The sequence below is a fragment of the Equus caballus genome, chromosome 21 (assembly GCF_041296265.1).
Source record: "Equus caballus isolate H_3958 breed thoroughbred chromosome 21, TB-T2T, whole genome shotgun sequence".
NCBI lineage: Eukaryota > Metazoa > Chordata > Mammalia > Perissodactyla > Equidae > Equus > Equus caballus.
In genome coordinates, this window is record NC_091704.1 from 19,259,643 (window position 1) to 19,277,444 (window position 17,802).

General features: G+C 40.1%; 2 protein-coding genes across 12 annotated transcripts in view; both read right to left on the reverse strand.

Annotated features, from left to right (window-relative positions):
• Positions 1-7,708, reverse strand: part of TRIM58 (tripartite motif containing 58) — a 57,300-nt gene extending 49,592 nt beyond the window's left edge. The window contains exon 1 of the mRNA XM_023625583.2: positions 6,430-7,708. The gene's annotated coding sequence lies outside the window, so the exon portion shown is untranslated. The remainder of the gene's footprint in view (positions 1-6,429) is intronic.
• On the reverse strand, positions 7,702-17,570 carry GARIN6 (golgi associated RAB2 interactor family member 6). 11 transcript variants are annotated; one of them, XR_011430510.1, is made up of 8 exons: positions 17,152-17,498; positions 16,261-16,427; positions 14,134-14,336; positions 13,354-13,615; positions 12,245-12,586; positions 12,001-12,134; positions 10,390-10,580; positions 8,829-9,195 (listed from the first exon to the last, which is right to left on the reverse strand). XR_011430510.1 is itself a non-coding variant. In XM_005604204.4 (6 exons), the coding sequence occupies exons 1-6, from the start codon at positions 17,390-17,392 to the stop codon at positions 10,542-10,544; spliced, it is 780 nt and encodes a 259-aa protein (XP_005604261.1). In that variant the 5' UTR covers positions 17,393-17,570; the 3' UTR covers positions 7,702-10,541. The 11 variants fall into 11 exon arrangements, 5 of the variants coding, with proteins under 5 accessions (XP_005604261.1, XP_023481353.2, XP_014590329.1 ...); XR_011430509.1 differs by having other exon boundaries at positions 8,829-10,580; XR_002802496.2 differs by having other exon boundaries at positions 8,829-10,580; positions 17,320-17,496.
• Between the last annotated feature and the right edge of the window lie 232 nt (positions 17,571-17,802).

Below are 17,802 nucleotides of genomic sequence, written 5' to 3' on the forward strand. Positions count from 1 at the left end.
ATAGGAACTTTGGGAATAACCCAAACAGAGAAGAAAAATGAAAAGTAGGAAAGAAAGTCTATAGATCTATGGGTTGTTGACAAACATACAAATAGAATCATTGGCATTCCAGGAAAAGAGACGGAGAAAGGGTCAGAAAGTTTATTTAAAGAAATAATGGCTGAGAACTTAACCAAACCTGGGGAAAGAATTGGACATCCAGGTTTACAAAGCTAATAGAGTACCCTATTATCTCAATTCAAAACAACTTTCTCCAAGACATCATAATAAAACTGTCAAATATCAAAGACAAGAGAATCCTAAAAGCAGCGTGAGAAAAAAATATTGTAACCTACAAAGTACACCCCATGAGGCTATCATCAGATTACTCAGAAGAAACCCTAGAGACCAGGAGAGAGTCAAATGAAATATTCAAAGTGTTGAAAGAAAATAATTACCAGCAAAAAGTGCTCTATCTGGAAAGCTATCTTTCAGATATGAAGGAGAAATACAGACTTTCCCAGACAAATAAAAGCTGAGGGAGTTCATCACCACTAGACCTGCCTTGCAAGAAATGGTGAAGTAGTTCTTCAAGCAAAAATGAAAGGACGCTTATCAGCAACATGACAATATAGAACACACAGGTAAAGGTAGATATACAGTCAAATTTAGAAAACTAATTCTGCAATAGAATAGGATGTTATCAACTTAACTATAGTATAAAGGTTAAAATAAAAGAGTTTTAAAAATAACTATAACTATTATAATTTGCAGACAAATACACAATACAAAAAGAGAAACTACTGTGAAAAATATAAAGGGTCAAGCTTTTGTACGTGATCAAATTAAGTTACTATCAGGTTAACATGGACTGTTTTATCTACAAGATATTTTATGTAAGCATCATGGTAAATGAAGAGCAAAAACTTAGAGTAGAATACAAAAGATAAAGAGAGGGGAAGGAGAACATACCACTACAGAAGATCATCAATTCAAAAAGGTATGCAGAAAGAGAAGAAGAAATAATTGAAACAAAAAATAGCCAGAAAGCAATTAAGAAAAATCAAATTAGTAAGCCTTACATATCAAAAATTACTTTAAATGTAAATGAAATAACTAGTCAAAAGGCACAGAGAAGGTGGATAGATTAAAAAACAAGACCCAACTACATGCTGCCTATAAGAGACTCACTTTAGATTTAAGGACACATATAGGACTGAAAGGATGGAAAAAGATATGCTATGCAAGTGGAAACCAAAAGAAAGTGGAAACAGGCAAACTTATGGCAGACAAAATAGACTTCAAGCCAAAAACAGTAACAAGAGACAGAGAAGGTGATTGTACAATGATAAAAGGGTCAAATTGTCAAGAAGATATAACAATTGTAAATATATACACACCCAACAATGGAGCATGTAAATACGTCAAACAAATGTGATAAATCTAGAGGGAGAAATTGACAACATTACAATAAAAGCAGGGATCTTCAATACTCCACTTTTAACAATGGATATATCATTCAAACAGAAAATCACTAAAGAAACATTGAGATTGAACCATACTTCAGTCCAAACAGACATAACAGACAGATAAAGAGCATTCCATCCAATGCAGCAGAACACACATTCTTCTCAAGTGCACACAGAAAATTCTCCAGAACAGCTCATATGATAGGTCACAAAGCAATTTTTAGCAAATATAAGAAGATTAAATTATACCAAGTATCTTTTTGAACCACAATTGCATGAAACTAGAAATCATTAACAGGAGAAAGGCTGGAAAATTCACAACTTTGTGGAGATTAAACAAATACTCCTGAACAACCAATGGGGGTCAAAGAAGAAATCAAAAAGGAAATTAAAAAAATCTTCAAACAAACAAAAATGGAAGCAAAATACATCAAAACCTATCGGAAGCTGCAAAAGCAGTACTAAGGGTGAAGTCTCAAGTGATAAATTCCTACCTTAAGAAACAATACAGATCTCAAAAAATCTCACTTTATAGCTCAAGGAACTAGAAAAAGAAGAATAAATTGAGGCCAAAGTTCACAGAAGGAAAGAAATAACAGAGACAAGAGCAGAAATAAATGACATACAGACCAGAGGGAAAAAATAGAAAAAGTCAATAAAACTTAAGAGGTGGTTCTTTGAAAAGAAACAAAATTGACAAACTTTTAGCTAGACTAAATCAGAAAAAAATACAGTAGATCCAAAATCAAAATGAAACAGGAGACATTATAACTGATACCACAGAAATACAAAGAATTATGAGAGACTACTATGAACAATTATCTACCAACAATTAGAATAACCTAGAAGAAATAGATAAATTCCTAAAAATATATAACCTACCAAGACTGAATCATGAAGAAATAGAAAATCTGAACAGACCAATAATGAGAAAACAGATTGAATCAGTAATCAAAACCTCCCAACACAGAAATGCCCAGGACCAGATGTTTTCACTGGTGAATTCCACAAAACATTTAAAGAATTAATGCCAATCCTCTCAAATTCTTCCAAAAACATTGAATAGAGAACACTCAAAGTCATTTTATGAAGCTAGCATTACCTTGATAACAAAGCCAGATAAGGACATTGCAAGAAAAGAAATTACAGACCAATATGCCTGATGAATAAAGATGCAAAAATTCTCAACAAAATATTAGCAGACCAAGTTCAACAGCACAGTAAAAAAGATCATTCACCATGATCAAGTGGGATTTACCCCTGGAATTTAAGGATGGTTCAACATATGCAAATCAATAAATGTGATATACCACAATAATAGAATGAAAGATAAAAATCATATGATCATCTCAACAGACACAGAAAAAGCATTTGACAAAATACAATATCCTTTCATGTTTTAAAAAAAAGCTCAACAAAACGGCTATAGATGGAATGTTCCTTAACATAAAGGACGTACACAACAAGCCCATAGCTACCCTCACACTCAACAGTAAAAACTTAAAATCAATTCCTTTAAGATAAGGAACAACATAGAAACTATCACCATTCTATTCAAAATACTGTTACAAGTCCTAGCCATAGCAATTAGGCAAGAAAAAGAAATAGAAAGTCTATATTAAAAACAAAGAAGTAAAGTTATCTCTGTCTGCAGATGACATGATCTTATATATAGAAAACCCTAAAGACTCCACTAAAAAAGTTAGAACTCATAAATAAATTTGGTAAAATTGCAAGATTCAAAACCAACATACAGAAATCAGTTGCATTTCTATACACTAACAACAAACTATAAAGGATAAATTAAGAAAGCAATCATATTTATGACAGCATCAAAAACAATAAAATATTTAGGAATAAATTTATGCAAGGAAGTGAAAAATCTGTAGAATGAAAACTGCAAGACTTTGCTGAAAGAAATCAAAGAAGACACAAACGAATGGAAAGACAACCCATGTCCATAGATCAGAAGTTTTAATATTGTTTAAATGTCCATACTAACCAAAGCAATCTACAGATTCACAGCAGTCTCAATAAAAATTCCAATGGCATCTTTCACAGATATAGAAAAAAATCTTAAAATTTTTTGGAACCACAAAAGACTCAACATAGCCAAAGCAATCTTGAGAAAGAACAAAGGTGAAGGCATCCCACTACATGATTCTCAGCTATATTACAAAGCTATAATAATCAAAACAGTATGGTACTGCAATACAACCAGGCACAAATACCAGTGGAACAGAATAGAGAGCCCAGATATAAACCCACATATATATAGTCAACTGATTTTTAACAAGGGTGCCAAGGACAACGGGGGAAAGGACAGTCTTTTCAGTAAATGATGCTGAGAAAACTGGATATCCGCATGCAGAAGAATGAAACTGGACCCCTATCTTACACCATTCACAAAAATTAACTCAAAGTGGATTAAAGACTAAAATATAAGACCTGAAACTATAAAACTTCTAGAGAAAAAGATCCTTGACATTGCACGGTATTGACAATGATATCTTGGATGAGACACCAAAAGCAAAGGGCACAAAAAATAATATAAACAAGTAGGACTATATTAAACTAAAGAGCTTCTATGCAGCAAAGGAAACAATAAATTGAAAAGGCAACCTACATAATGGGAGAAAATATTTGCAAACCATATATCTGATAAGGAGTTAATATCCAAAATATGTAAAGAACTTATACAACTCAATAGCAAAAAAGCAAATAATCCAATTTAAAAATGAGCAAAGGACCTGAAGAGACATTTTTCTAAAGAAGACATGCAAATGGTCAATAGGTGTATGAAAAGATGCTCAACTTCACTAATCATCAAGAAAATGCAAATCAAAACCACAATGCAAATCAAAACCACAATGAGATACCACTTCACGCCTGTTAGGATGGGTTTTATCAAAAAGACAAGAGGTAACAAACGTTGCTGAGGATGTGGAGAACAGAGAATCCTTATATACTGTTAGTGGGAAGGTACAATGGTACAGCCACTATGAAAAACTGTATGGTGGTTCCTCAAAAAATAAAAAATTGAACTACCATTTGATTCAGCAATCCCACTTCTAGGTATATAGGCAAAGAAACTGAAATCAGCCTCTTGAAGAGATAGCTGAATACCCATGTTCATTGAAGCATTATTCACAACAGCCAACATGGAAGCAGCTTAAGTGTCAGTCAATGAATGAATGGATAAAGAAGATGTGGTGTGATACACACACACACACACACACACACACACACACACACACAGCGGAACATTATTCAGCCATGAAAAAGAAGGAAATTCTGACATTTGCAACAATATAGATGGATCTTGATGACATTATGCTGTGTGAGATAAGTCAGAGAAAGACAAATATAGTATGATTTCACTTATATGTGGAATCTAAAAAAGCCAAACTCACAAAAACAGAGTAGAATGATGGTTACCAGGTGCTGGAGAGCGACTGAACTGGGGAAATGTTGTTTAAGGGTACAAACTTGAAACTGGTAAATAAATAAACTCTGGAAATTTAATGTACAACATATTGATTATAGTTAACAATACTGTATTATAAATCATATAACTATATATTTATATTCTATAAACAACCAATTATAAAGTTTCTAAGAGACTAGATCTTAATTATTCTTACTACAAAGAAGAAATGCTAATAATGGGACATGATACAGCTGTTAGCTGATGCTTCAGTGGTATCCATATTGTAATATAAAAATGTATCAAACCACACATCGAACACTTTAAACTTACACAATGTTGCATGTCAAATATAACTCAATAAAGCTGGAAAAAAATAAAATTAAAATAAAGAAGAGGAAAAGAAGATGCACTACGTAGAGAGCGAAAAAGAGGAATTACAGCAGACTAGGCAATGGAAGCAGTGCAAGCCAGAAAATAGCAATTTCTTTAAAGTACTAAAAATAATTTTTAAAAAGTAAACATGAAACTCTTGATCCAGCAAAAATATATTCAAAAACAGATATGATTTAGAGATTTATTCAGACATACAAATGTTGAAAGAGTTCATCACACCCGAAACACAAGAAATTTTAAAAGATATACAATAATCACAAGGAAACTATAGCAGATAGAGATTTGGATCAACACAAGAAGTGAAAAGAACAGAAAATGACAGAAGGGCAGATAACTATATCTTTTTAATTTTACCTGGATTACCATAATATTAGTTGAAATTAGACTATGATAAGTTAAATGCGTACACTAAAAATGTTTTAGTTAAGAACCCATCAAGGAATAAAATGTAATCACACAAAAAATACTTAATCAAAAACAAGGCCAAAATAATAGAAAAAGAAAATAAAGAATAGATGGACCAAATAGAAAAGAAAAAGAAATGTGGTAGATTTAAATGCAAATATATCATCAGTAACATTAAATATAAATGGTCCAAGTGACTCAATTAAAAGACCAAGATTGTCAAATTAGATAAAAATAAACATGACCCAACAATATAGAACCTACTGAAAATATTATGAGACAATGAGGAAACTCAAATAATTACTGAAATATTAAGGAATGATTAATATTTCTGGTAACAGTATTGTAGCTGTGGTTTTATAAATCCATATAGAAATACATTATCTTTTAGAGATATCTAATGAAATACTTGTGGGTGAAATGGTACAATGTCTCACATTTTCTTTAAACTAGTTTAGTTTGTGGCTAGGTGAGTCACGGAGATGAAACCTTTTTAGATCTATCTAGTTGAAGATGGCTGAGTTCACGATACTTGTCTATTTTCATGTTTTGATTTTTTCATAACAAAGTGTTTTTAAAACTTAAGGTCAGGCTTTCACTTTCAGTTAAGATATAGTGCGAACGATCCTACTCTCTCTCTCCCAGTGAATGCACTTAAAAATCACAGAAACAATGTACGGATTTGAGGACTCTAAAAAGTAAACAGTAGCAGGTGGGTTGGGGAAGGAAAATATATATTGAAATACCACTTACCGAGCACATTTGTCCTCTTTTCTCTTCTTGTTTCTCTTAGCCTAGATTCAAAAGAAGCTGGAAACCCAGAACTTCACATTGACGTCTAACAGAAAGAGCTCCAGGAGAAGCCGTCCATTTCTGTACTGAGAAGTGGAATTGGGGACCCTTCAGCTCAGAATGAGTGGGGAAAATTCTTTTTTTTCTCTTCTGCCCTGGCCCCTAAGTAATCCTACAGCACCACAGTGACAACAACGGCCAGGCAGGCACCTAAAATGTGATTAAAGAAGAACACTTCTGACTACAGAAGCTGTGATTCTGTAGGGTGTGGGAAGCAGGAACTCCTGCTGGTCTTTTGCTCTATATCGTCTCATTACTTGGAAGAGAAGCAGTCAGAGTCATGAAGAGTGCACACCAGAGTAAAGTAATGAAAGTCACAATTTCTAGCAAAACGACCAGGAAAAGATCCCTAGGAACAGGAGAAAGTTTGGGAGGTAGCTGAGACAGAGGAGCTCAAGAAAGCAATCCTACGAATTTGTGTATAAACTCCTAGGCTCATCTCCAGGCTGCAGATGCTTGAATCTGAATATAAACAGCATATCCCTATCTTTGAGAACAAAAGTATGCAATAGACCACCATACAGACTGCAAACCATCCATCACTGGTACGCATGTGGGATAGATACCAACAGCACTGAAAACACTTTAAAATTGAACTGATAGGGGAAGCAAAGCCCATAGATGGCAGATAGGAACTGTGGCTGAACCTAACTAGGTCAGATACAACTCAAAGATCATCATTTTCCATAGGATGTATTCAAAAGCTAGAGTCCCATAGCATTCAGTTGATCAGAATACAATTCTAAATTGTCTGACATAAAAGAAAGAAGAAAACCTTAACATCTCACGAGAGAAAAGACAATTAATAGACTTTGTCAAAAAAAGATTTTTAAGAAATGATGAAGAATAAAGAGGATCACTCTAAACAAACAGGATCACTTACCAATAATGTCAATAAACCATACTTTCTTCTCTAATCACCCCCAGGTTGTAAGAAGACAATGCTATGGGGGCCCTGTTTCCAATAAAATTAAGGTTATGGTAAGAAAAGCAAGAATGGATATTGGGTCGTCAACTAGCAGTCTCTGCCACAATCCGTCATATTCCCCAATTGAGCAGTCCTAAATTATAGGTATTTGCAGCTTTTCTGTTCCCTGTACAAGATGGAAGTATGAGGACAGACAATAGATTATTATAAAATATACACGCAAAACAGCACATGTACCATAGATGTATGGGTTAAAGAAAAAAACCAGCATTTTATTTGAACTAAGATGCTATCAGTTCAAGATATACCATTATTTTGTACACCATAAAAAAGAAAATGCTGTCAACTAAACTGATATAATGATTTGTCACTGCAAATTTGTATTTCATACTTATTAAAAAGTTGTCCTTCAGACTTTGATTTTTGACACACATACTCTTGTGAATACATGAAAAATAAAGTGACTAAAACAAATTGGTTATTTCTACGACAATGATAACTACATCTCTCAGGGACCATCCTTCCAGAAATGTTAAAATGTGAAAATTAAATACCTATATACTCAACACCTTATGAAATAGGACAATTCCCAACACTACTTAATCTCTTGTGTATACTTTCCAGATGACATCTCTTTTCCACCTTAGAGATATTAGCTTTTCTCAAAACAAACTATTAAATACGTAATCATGTCTTGTTTAGCCTTGTTTTCTAACTGTTCTATAAATGGAACTATATTTCTTCTTCAACTTGCTTCTTCTATTCAGCAGCAGGTGAGATTCACCCACGGCAATATGTCTAACTTCCAATGTTGTATAGTATCCCACTGTATACACACATCATAATTTTTCAATTCTTCAACTGATGGACACTGGAGATATTTCCTGTGCTTTACTCCAAAATTCTCATGGTCTTTTCCTGGAATACATGTATGAGTTTCCTCAGGGTATCGATCTAGATGTGGAATCGTTAAGTGTAGATGATAGCCTTTTTTATTCTGATCACAGAGAAATGCTGCTGTGCTCTTCCTCCCCTCTCCTGAATATCCTGAGTAGACACAAATCCTGTTCTTTCTTAATCTATGGACTGGAATTAACATCTATGTTCATGGACCTTCAGACAGAAGAGGGAGAAGGAGATAGAGGTGCTTCTGAGCCCACAGAACGTGACTTTCGGTCATAGCCTGGGGAACCAAAGGCAGGTAGTGGTTAAAGCAAGAAGCAGCACTCCTCTTGGTTCTGCTGAGCAAACGTATGAGGTGGGGCTGTGCTAGGCAGGAGCCTGGGGTCTCAGGCTTCACTTTAGCTGATGTCACAGAAATTTCCAAGGTCATTACTATGCTGTGGGACATGTAAACTAAAAAAGACAAGTGTTTCATTGCAAAAAGGAAAGTATTATTTATTCGATGTAAAAGGCAAGCAGAGTGGAAACAGCTTGCCCCCCAAGACCTTGTGCCTCTTGTGATGGGCTTCCAAGGTTACTGCCTTCTTGGCTGCACTTGTCACAGTACCAGTGACCTCTAGCTCCTTACCACAATCTGAAGACTGCATGATATGGCCTCCAGGCTGCTCTCCTCCACACTGTCTCCCCTATCTACAGCAGGTTATTATTTCTTAGTAAAGAGCCTATCCCATTGGATCTTTCACTTTCAGAACCTTGCTCTACTGTCTGCGTAGTAAGGAGGGTTTTGAAGTTCTGAAGAAAGAGCCAGTTTTTTCTGGGGCTCTTATTTGAAGACCCTGGAAAAAGAGTCAGGATGATAATCAATAAAGGTACCCCAAGGAAAATGAGAAAGAGGTTTTTATCTTGATTCTCACTTAATTTACTCATGGATTCTGATTCAAAAGTCTACTAATGATCATATCATTTCTTGGCTTAAAAAAAAAAAAAAAGCCCACAATCAAGTGCAAACTTCTAAGTATGTCATTTGAGGCCTGTGACAGTCTGGACCCACTTGTTCTAACCATCTTATCTCCAACTGCTCCCCCATGGGCACACGGTACTTCAGCCAAACTTGACTAGTGACTGCCTCAAACACATTTTCTCTTATCCTCTAGCATGTGGTACTGTGAAGGCATTGCTCAAATTCTGTCTCACAGTGTAGCTTTATATCCTTAATATATCTTATCTCCCTACAGAGACTGTGAGCTCCCTGAGGGCTTTATTCCTAAGGGCTGCATAGCTCACCCTGCTCTGTCCAAAGCAGAGAATCTGGCATACTGTAGGCACACATCAAAGTCTACTTAAAAAGTACTGAGTCACCATATCTTGTCCTATTAAACTGGAACATCTTCAAATACAAAGATCAAGTCAGATCTGTCCAACTGAGCTCATTAATGCCGTATTTGCTCATCTTCTTCTACTTTCCCACCTCTGTGAACAGCACTGCCATCCACCCAGACCCTCAGGAAGGAAACCTGGGGGTCACTTCATATTCTCCCCATCACTCACTCCCTCATCTAATCACTCACCACATTCTATGGGGTCTATGTCCGTGACTCATCTATGTGTCCATTGTTCAGGCCTTTTATCATCTCTTCCTGCATGGCCATCATCCTAACTGGCCTCTCTGATTTCAGTCTCCCTGCACTCACCTGAGCAGGGAGCACTCTAAGCACAGTTGTGGTCAAGTCACTCCTTTGCCCCACATACCTCGGTAGGTTCTGTCCCATGACCTGCATGAGCACATCTTTCCTACTGCATTTCCTGCTGCTCCAACTACACAGAGCTGTGAGTATCCTAAACACACCCAGCTGCCCTTTATGCCTTTGAGCCTCTATGGAAGCTGTACCCCGTATCTCAGCATATACTCCCCACTCTGCCTGATTTGTCTTTATACATACCAGTTGTTAGCACAGGGCAAGGCATGCAGTGGGCATTTAATTGTTTCAAGAGATGAATGAATTGACCTACTTCAGGCAAGTTATGTTTACCCATGTTTGATAGATCGTGATGACATTTGAGATCCAGTCTAGTTGATATCCTCAAGTTTCATGAATGTCTAAAATATGTTCCCTCCTAGACTAGGAAGAGCTGCAAAAGAAGGGAAGGGAACCAATCTCTGGATTACGGCGTCCCATCTGACCTAGTCATGGATCGGCTCCTCCTCAATTTTTGAGAAAACCTGAAAAACAAAACAGAACAAGTTTAGTCAAAACAAATACCACATAATGTCAAGATTTTGATATATAAACACCATTTCCCAATAAAAAGAGCCCGGACTCCTTGAAGAAGTGGTTAATTGCAGGGCTAGGACATGGAAAATGTGAGTTTGGAACATCTTGTAGAAAATGCCAAGAAAGACAGACGCTTGTTGCAGGAACATAGGAGACAAACTGAAAGAGTTACTAAAGGTCTTAGAATAATTTAAGCAAAATAATAATAATAACAGTGGGGGATTATAACCCATAGAATAAATATCCATGTCATAAATAATAATAATAATAAATAAATAAATAAATAATTGAATAAAAACAAATGAGGGAGAAAGGATAATTCTTCCTAATAGTAGAATTCCAATTATTACATGTAAAGGGAATCAGGGAAACATAAAATCTCCACTAGGCAAACACCACAGGAATAATTGCTGCAGACAAAACCCACTGATGAATGCTAAAAGCAGTGAGCAAACACTTGGGGAAAAACAGGTTTTTGAAAAGAAATAACCAGTAAATGCAGTTTGGGATCCTGGAACCAAAACACCAATGAAATTCAAATGTTTAGCTGAGTTAATAAGATTGTACTAATGTTAATCTGGTTCTGATGATTGTATTATGGTTATGTAGGGTGTTACTATCAGAGACAGCCAGGAGAAGAATTTAGGGAAACCCTACTATTTTTTTGCAACTTTTCCGTAAGTCTGAAGTAAGTTTTTCTTTGGGTTTTTTTTTTTAATGCACTTGTTTTTGCCTTTTAAATTAGCAATTAAATGAAATAATTCCTAAGTTCTGCAAAGAGCATAGGTTAGTAACTAGAAAGACATAGGTTGAAATCCTCACTGTATTACTCATCAGTGTGTGTGTCTTTGTCCAAGTTACCGACATCTTCTGAACCTCCATTTCCTTCATTTGTAAAACTGAGATGAATAGAACTTTATCACTGCTGGCTGTGTGAATAAGACACATGCACAAAATGCCAGGTACAGTGCGGCACAGAGCAGGCAAGAAACAAGACTTCCAGTTTTCTTCCCAGAGGAGCCATCTACTCACTGCATGATGGAGTCAACCTCCATGCATGTCCCTATCCTCACAGAGTTTACAGCTCAGAGTGGGAAACAGCCAGACCATATCAGGTTCACACTGCCCCTTTCTTTATATAATGCTTGTTTGCCTGTGCTAGCTATGATTTAGCACCAGTGATTCTCTGAAGCAAGTGACAAAGATGAGAAAAGGAGAAAAGTTTGTAATGCCTTCCACTGGACTGCAAGCTGCTTGAGGGTTAGTGTTTCACTTATCCTAATTTACGGCATACATCTGAGCACAAAATATTTGAATATGAAATAACAAATCCAATAGAAAAGAAGGGAGGGAAATCTGGCCACTCACCTAGACCTCTTTTGGGTGGAGCTGAGGCTGGGGAAGGAGCCATGTTCTCAGCCCCTGGGCTTCTCTGGTCCTTCTCCTTTTTATCTCTCTGAATGATTCCATGGGATTTTAGTATTGACTTATGTTCTCCCATCCTACCAGAAAGGGAAGGCCTTTGAGTGGGAGTTCTCCCCTTTTCCTTTCTCTTCCTCAGGCCCTCAGCCTGGGGTTGGGAGACTCTCTGGCCTCCACCCTGTTCACTCACGTTCTCTTTACTCTGCGAGGCTGAGACAAAGGGTCCCTCTCCTCGACCTTCAGCGGCCTCTGTAACAGGTCTGCTGGTCATCTCCCCTCCTGCAACCACACTCATGCTATCCTCAGGTGTTGCTGCTGCTGCCCCTGGTGCTTCCCCTTGGTCAGGCCCTGGAGATGCCGTAATTACGAAAGAGAGTGGGTTCCTAAGCTCACAGTATGTGTGGGAAGCACGTTGTTGGATTTCTTCCCCACCAGCATAAGCAAGAGAGGTGGCCCCAGACACCTCAGCAACCATGGGAAGGCTCCTGATGCTGACCTGATCTTCGTCTCCTTCTCCATGGAGCTCCACAGTCTGTGCCGGGAAGAAAAACAGGAAAGTAGAAAAGAAAATAAGTGAAACTAGAAACGGCTATCCCCCGTCTTCTTTAAGCTGAACAACACAAGAGCTTATAATTAGACCTTTGAGGTCATCTAGTCATCTCCCAGTGGATGCAGGAATCCCCTCTACAGTACCCCCGCAATGGTCACTCTAGTTTTGCTTGGACAGTCCCAGGCCCCGGGAGAGCACTACTGCAATTCACCAGGGAGCATCCTCACACTTTTATTTTATACACTTATCTTAGCATTTCTGCAAAATAGATTTCTAAAAGTGAGACTACTGGTCAAGAGCTATGCCCATCTGACATTCTGACACCTATTAACAAATTGTGTACATGTGCACAAATCATGCTGCAATGCACAGATATATAGAAAAATTCGTGCATGACTCAAATAAAGGAAAGACTTTCTCATAGTTAAAAATGTCCCGCAACAGATCAGACTGCCTGGGTTGCAGCAGCAAGTGTTCCAGAATAGACTGGACAGTCAGGATGCTGTTGAGGGCATTAAAACATTGGGTATAAGATTAGAGGAGCTGACATCTAAGGGACCTTGAATACGCAAAAGCACTCGGAAGCTCTCCAATGTGACAAGGCCTATATATGGTGGCTCATTTGGCCTGAGCTCTTCCAAATGCAATGTGTTTACCCAGTGACCCTGGGAGAGCAGGCTGGGAGAGCCTCAGCTGCTCTCTCCCAAAGCACCCTGGCCCCATCTCCGAGAGTCTCTGCAAAGGCTTACTGCTGGGCTCTTCTCGTCCTCTGCCTCCAACACAGGTATGTCCATTGTGTCACCAGCTGGTTCAGCCTGGGTACCACTGTAAACCTCCACTGGCGGTCTCAGGAGATACACCAGGTCTTCCCAGCGTGCAAACAGATCTTCCTTTGCATCTGAAGACGGGCACAGTTGTAGGTAAAAAGAGCGGCCAGTGGCAAGCTTCAAGTGGATCTGTTTTTTTACATAATTGTAGACGGATAACTTTACAAACTTCAAAGGAAGCAGCCTATAGGGAGCAAAGGAGTGGGAGATTAGGTGTGGATAAACAGGAAGGAAAAGGCTGTGAGCCTCTTGGCCCGGCCAGTCCACTCTCTCCATTAAGATTTACCAAATCCTGCCCTCTTGACCTCAGCTCTCACATTCACCTCCTCAGCCCTGACATGTGCAGCCCTGATTTGGAGTACACACTAATCCCATCATGCCTCATTTCAACACCTTTATGGCTTCCGACCATGTACCAAAAATGGTAGGTGTTAACCCCTAACTGCCATGCAAAGCCCTCCCACTGGATGTCCCCAAATCCCTTCCTGGTCTTATTCCCACAACCTTCCTTACATAATCAATGGCCACTTTCCCCACAAAGCCTTGGTGAACTGCTGTGGCTGACTCTGATCTCTGCTGCTCTGAAACCACAGTTGCTAGTCATGCTGTAGAAGCTCCTCTTGCTTTGGGTTCTACCTTATGGCGAATTATGTGCCTCACTGTCTTGTCCCTTCTGTATACTCCTCACAGGGAGGGACTCACCTGGTCAACTCCAAGCTCTTTGTCGACTTGAAGCCCCTCCCTGAGGTATCTCGATCATGTCTGGCATTGACTGCACAGCTCACAGCTGGTCGTGCCAGCAGCATGACATCAGGTATTGTGAGGTTGGGGCTGGTGTATGTGATGCCCACAGTCACCATTTGCACACTGTTGTGCACATCGATCACTTCTCCTCTTTTGCTGATCTGTTGTTGGAAGAAAGAGGAAAGCAGCACTCTCTTACATTCTCTTCTATCTGTCCTCCTCCGCTCCACTCGTAAATAAAGTATGTAGCACAGTTCCTGGTGTGCAGCAATAGCTCAAAGGGATGCTAGTTTCCCACACACACACACAGTTCAAGCCCTGTACCACAGCAACAGCTCTGACTCATTTCCTTTCCCATCTGACCTCTCTTTGGGGCCAAACTCTACTTGCTCAGCATACCTGTGATCACGCATTTCCCTGCTCATAAGTGCCCGTGATCAGTATCAAAATAACAAATGCATGTTCAGCCCGAGATCCAGCAATTCCACTTCTGAAAATTTATTCTACATTTACCTGCACACACGCAAATTATGTACAAAGTTGTTCATTACCACGATTTCTGATAGCAAGAGATTGGACACAACCCAAGTCACTCACAGTAAGGGGCTAGGTAAACCATTTTAGAATTTCACAAAACAGACATTTTATTAAAAATAAAAACATCTTTTTCACCTTAAAAATGCCAATGCAAAACACAATCAAATGTGAACAGGTCATTCCAGACTAAAGGAGTAAAGAGTTGTGACAACTAAATGTAATACATGGTCCTAGACTGGCAAAAACATCTACTAAGAACACTATTGGGACAACTGAGAAAATCTGAACATGTACTATATATTTCATAATAGTATTCCATTGACATCAAATTTCCTGAAATTGGACATAAGCAAATGTCCAAGTTCCTAGAAAATACATGAAAAACTTAAGGGTAAAGGGACATGATACTAGCCACTTCACCTAACTCTTAACGGATTCAGAAAGGATAATAGTCTGTGTCTTGTGTCTGTGTGTGCTGATTCTCAATCCTGCCTACACATTACAGTAAACTGGAAGCTCTGAAACATCCTGCTGCCCAGACTGTTCCAAGTCAGTAAACTAGAATCTTGGGGGGTAGGTGGGGGTCCCAGGCATAAGTGTTTTCTAAACTTTCCAGATAATTCCAAGGAGCAGCCAAGGTTGAGAATCAGTGACAGATCTAAAGTCATGGAGCTCCCTGGTTGATTCTCACACGTCTATTCTTCTCTACTTTTCTCTCTCACACTTAAAAGGCATGTGGTTATTTACACCCAAAGTCTGGTTCATACTGCTAGGATAGGACCCACACCATCATCCAGAAAGCAGCGTAGAGTAGAAACTCCCTGAGCTGGATGTCAGAAAGCCTTGGCCTCAGCCACTTTTTGGTCTGGGAAAGTCACTTCACTCTCTGGAACTCAGTTTGCTCCCGAGTAGAATGAGGACATTCATTTTGCCTACATAGTGAGGTTGTGGTGAGGCTCACAGGAAATGGACACCAAAGTGCTTTCGATACTGGACAGCACCATATAAATACAATGGATATACAGAGCCTAAAGTTCCTAAAAAACACACCAAGTGAGAAAAAGCAAGCTGAGCAAGGTACACCCAGTATAATATCACGTCTAAAGTCCACACATATAAAACAAGACTACACTGGATCTACAAGAGTCAGAAAATGTTTAACAAGTGCTCACATATAAAACGACAAAAACCTGCATGGGAATGCTAATGAACATATTCAGAACAGTGGTAAATGGAGAGAAAGGGAAATGCAATCAGGAAAGGGCATCCAGGGAGATTAAATTATATCCTTTTTTTTCTTTAAAAAATATTAATCTGAAGCAAATATGGCAAAGGGTAACCACCTGATAAAATTGGGTGTATAAAGCAGTAAGTGAAAAAAAAATGTCTGTTTCCTCTACCTGGTTGAGGTGTCTGAAGACATCTTTGCACACTCAGCACCCAACAGGTCTTCCATAAATTCTTGTGGAAGGAGAAGAATGAAAAGGAAAGAACAGGAGATTGCAAGAAAGAATCAGGGAGAGGAGGTGGAAGGACCAGATCATTCACCTGGATGAAGTCGCTCTCAAACATGGGTACGTCCTTGAATACAGAATAGTCGCCATTGTACAGTTGCCGCTGCAGTTTCCCCAGGGAGTTGTTGTTGAACACGTGTAATACATAGCACCTTTGGGTGCTGTGATATGATAACGTCCTGTTGCTACCCATGGCTATCTCTGGTTAAGACAATTGAAAAGAGGAGGCACCTTAACTCTGGCCCATGATCTAGCAGCACAGCACAGCCCCCGGGACAAGGAGTTAACCCACACATTACGCCATGTTGTGATTTAGACAAAGGGGTCCTCTGAGCAGACAGGGCCCCCGTGGGAATTAAAGGAAGGCATCTTTGCTTATTTCAGGTGCGCCAGCACAAGGATGACTGCACAGCTTGGTGAATGCCGGGCAAGCCAGAGGGAGACCTTACCCTCACCCCTCAGCCAGCTGCCCCTGTGCAGTGAATAACTTGCACAACTTGGTGGGGTGGCCCTACTGGCCCTTGACTATGTCACAGACCTCAAACTTTCACTTTCCCGCCCTCCCTTGGCTCAAGCCTACAACAGTTCACTACTTTCAGTGAGGGTTCACTGCATCCAGGAAAAGTGGCCATCACGTCTATTCAAGCAAAGACAAGTCATTCTGCCTCACAGCTTTTCACTTATTCTCCCTCTGCCTGGCTCTTCCCTTTAGACTAGCGTCCCCTCCCTCCCTGTTCAGGGCCAGGGTCACCTTTACTCCCACCTCGGTCAACGTCCTTCCTCTGGTCTAGATCAAGATCTGTGCCCTCTCTTGGTCAGGGTCCCTCCCTGTCAGGTTCTCTGCCCCTCACTGTCCTGTGTCCTCCCCCTCGGGGCTCCCCACCTCGCCCAGGTCAGGGTCCCGGCTCCGCCACACTGATCTCACCACATTGCGCAGCGCGCCCCCTCCCCGGGGCCCCGCAGAGGGGACTGAAGACCGACCGCTCGGCCTTTGTGCAGGCACGGTCAGGCCTGGAACAGACCCGCGCTCCGAGAGCAGAGGTGAAGCCCCTGCCCCGAGTCGCCCCCGCGTCCCCATGAGCACGATGCGCACCCGCACGTCCACTCGGGAACTGCCGCCTCCGCCGGACCCCTCCGCGGGCCGCCTTTAAACTTTTCCTGACCATTGTGACCTGTAGCTGTCACATAACACTGTATCCTCATCCCCGCAGGAGCCCGGCAGGAAGACACCGTTCTCCGGCACACACACTGAACTCACAGAGTGCAGACAGTAGGGGGCGCGCATGCACAGTCGCCTCCTTCACAGAGGACGCGTCTCGGAAAACCGGGGTGGGCGGGAGAGAGAGCGCATGCGCAGACACCACCTGCACAGGGCCTTGGCGCTCACGGTGGGGGGGGGGGGAGCGCATGCGCAAACAGCGCCGGCACAGGACTTGGACGCCCCTCTAAGGGCGGGCCACGGGGAACGTGCTGCAGAAGCGCTGCGTGGCTAGAGGGTGGACTCCTGTCTGCTGGCGGACTGGGCGGGACGGCATGTGCAATCATAGACACCGCAAGAAGTGGACCCCATTTTGGG

Excerpts from the sequence above, each read along its gene's own strand:
- GARIN6 (XM_023625585.2), bottom strand. The coding sequence starts at position 17,392 with ATGGTCAGGAAAAGTTTAAAGGCGGCCCGCGGAGGGGTCCGGCGGAGG. Across the intron at positions 14,337-16,260 it reads TTGAGAGCGACTTCATCCAG|ATCAGCAAAAGAGGAGAAGT; the intron begins GTGAATGATCTG and ends TTCCAACAACAG. Across the intron at positions 12,587-13,353 it reads AGGACGAGAAGAGCCCAGCA|ACTGTGGAGCTCCATGGAGA; the intron begins GTAAGCCTTTGC and ends TTCCCGGCACAG.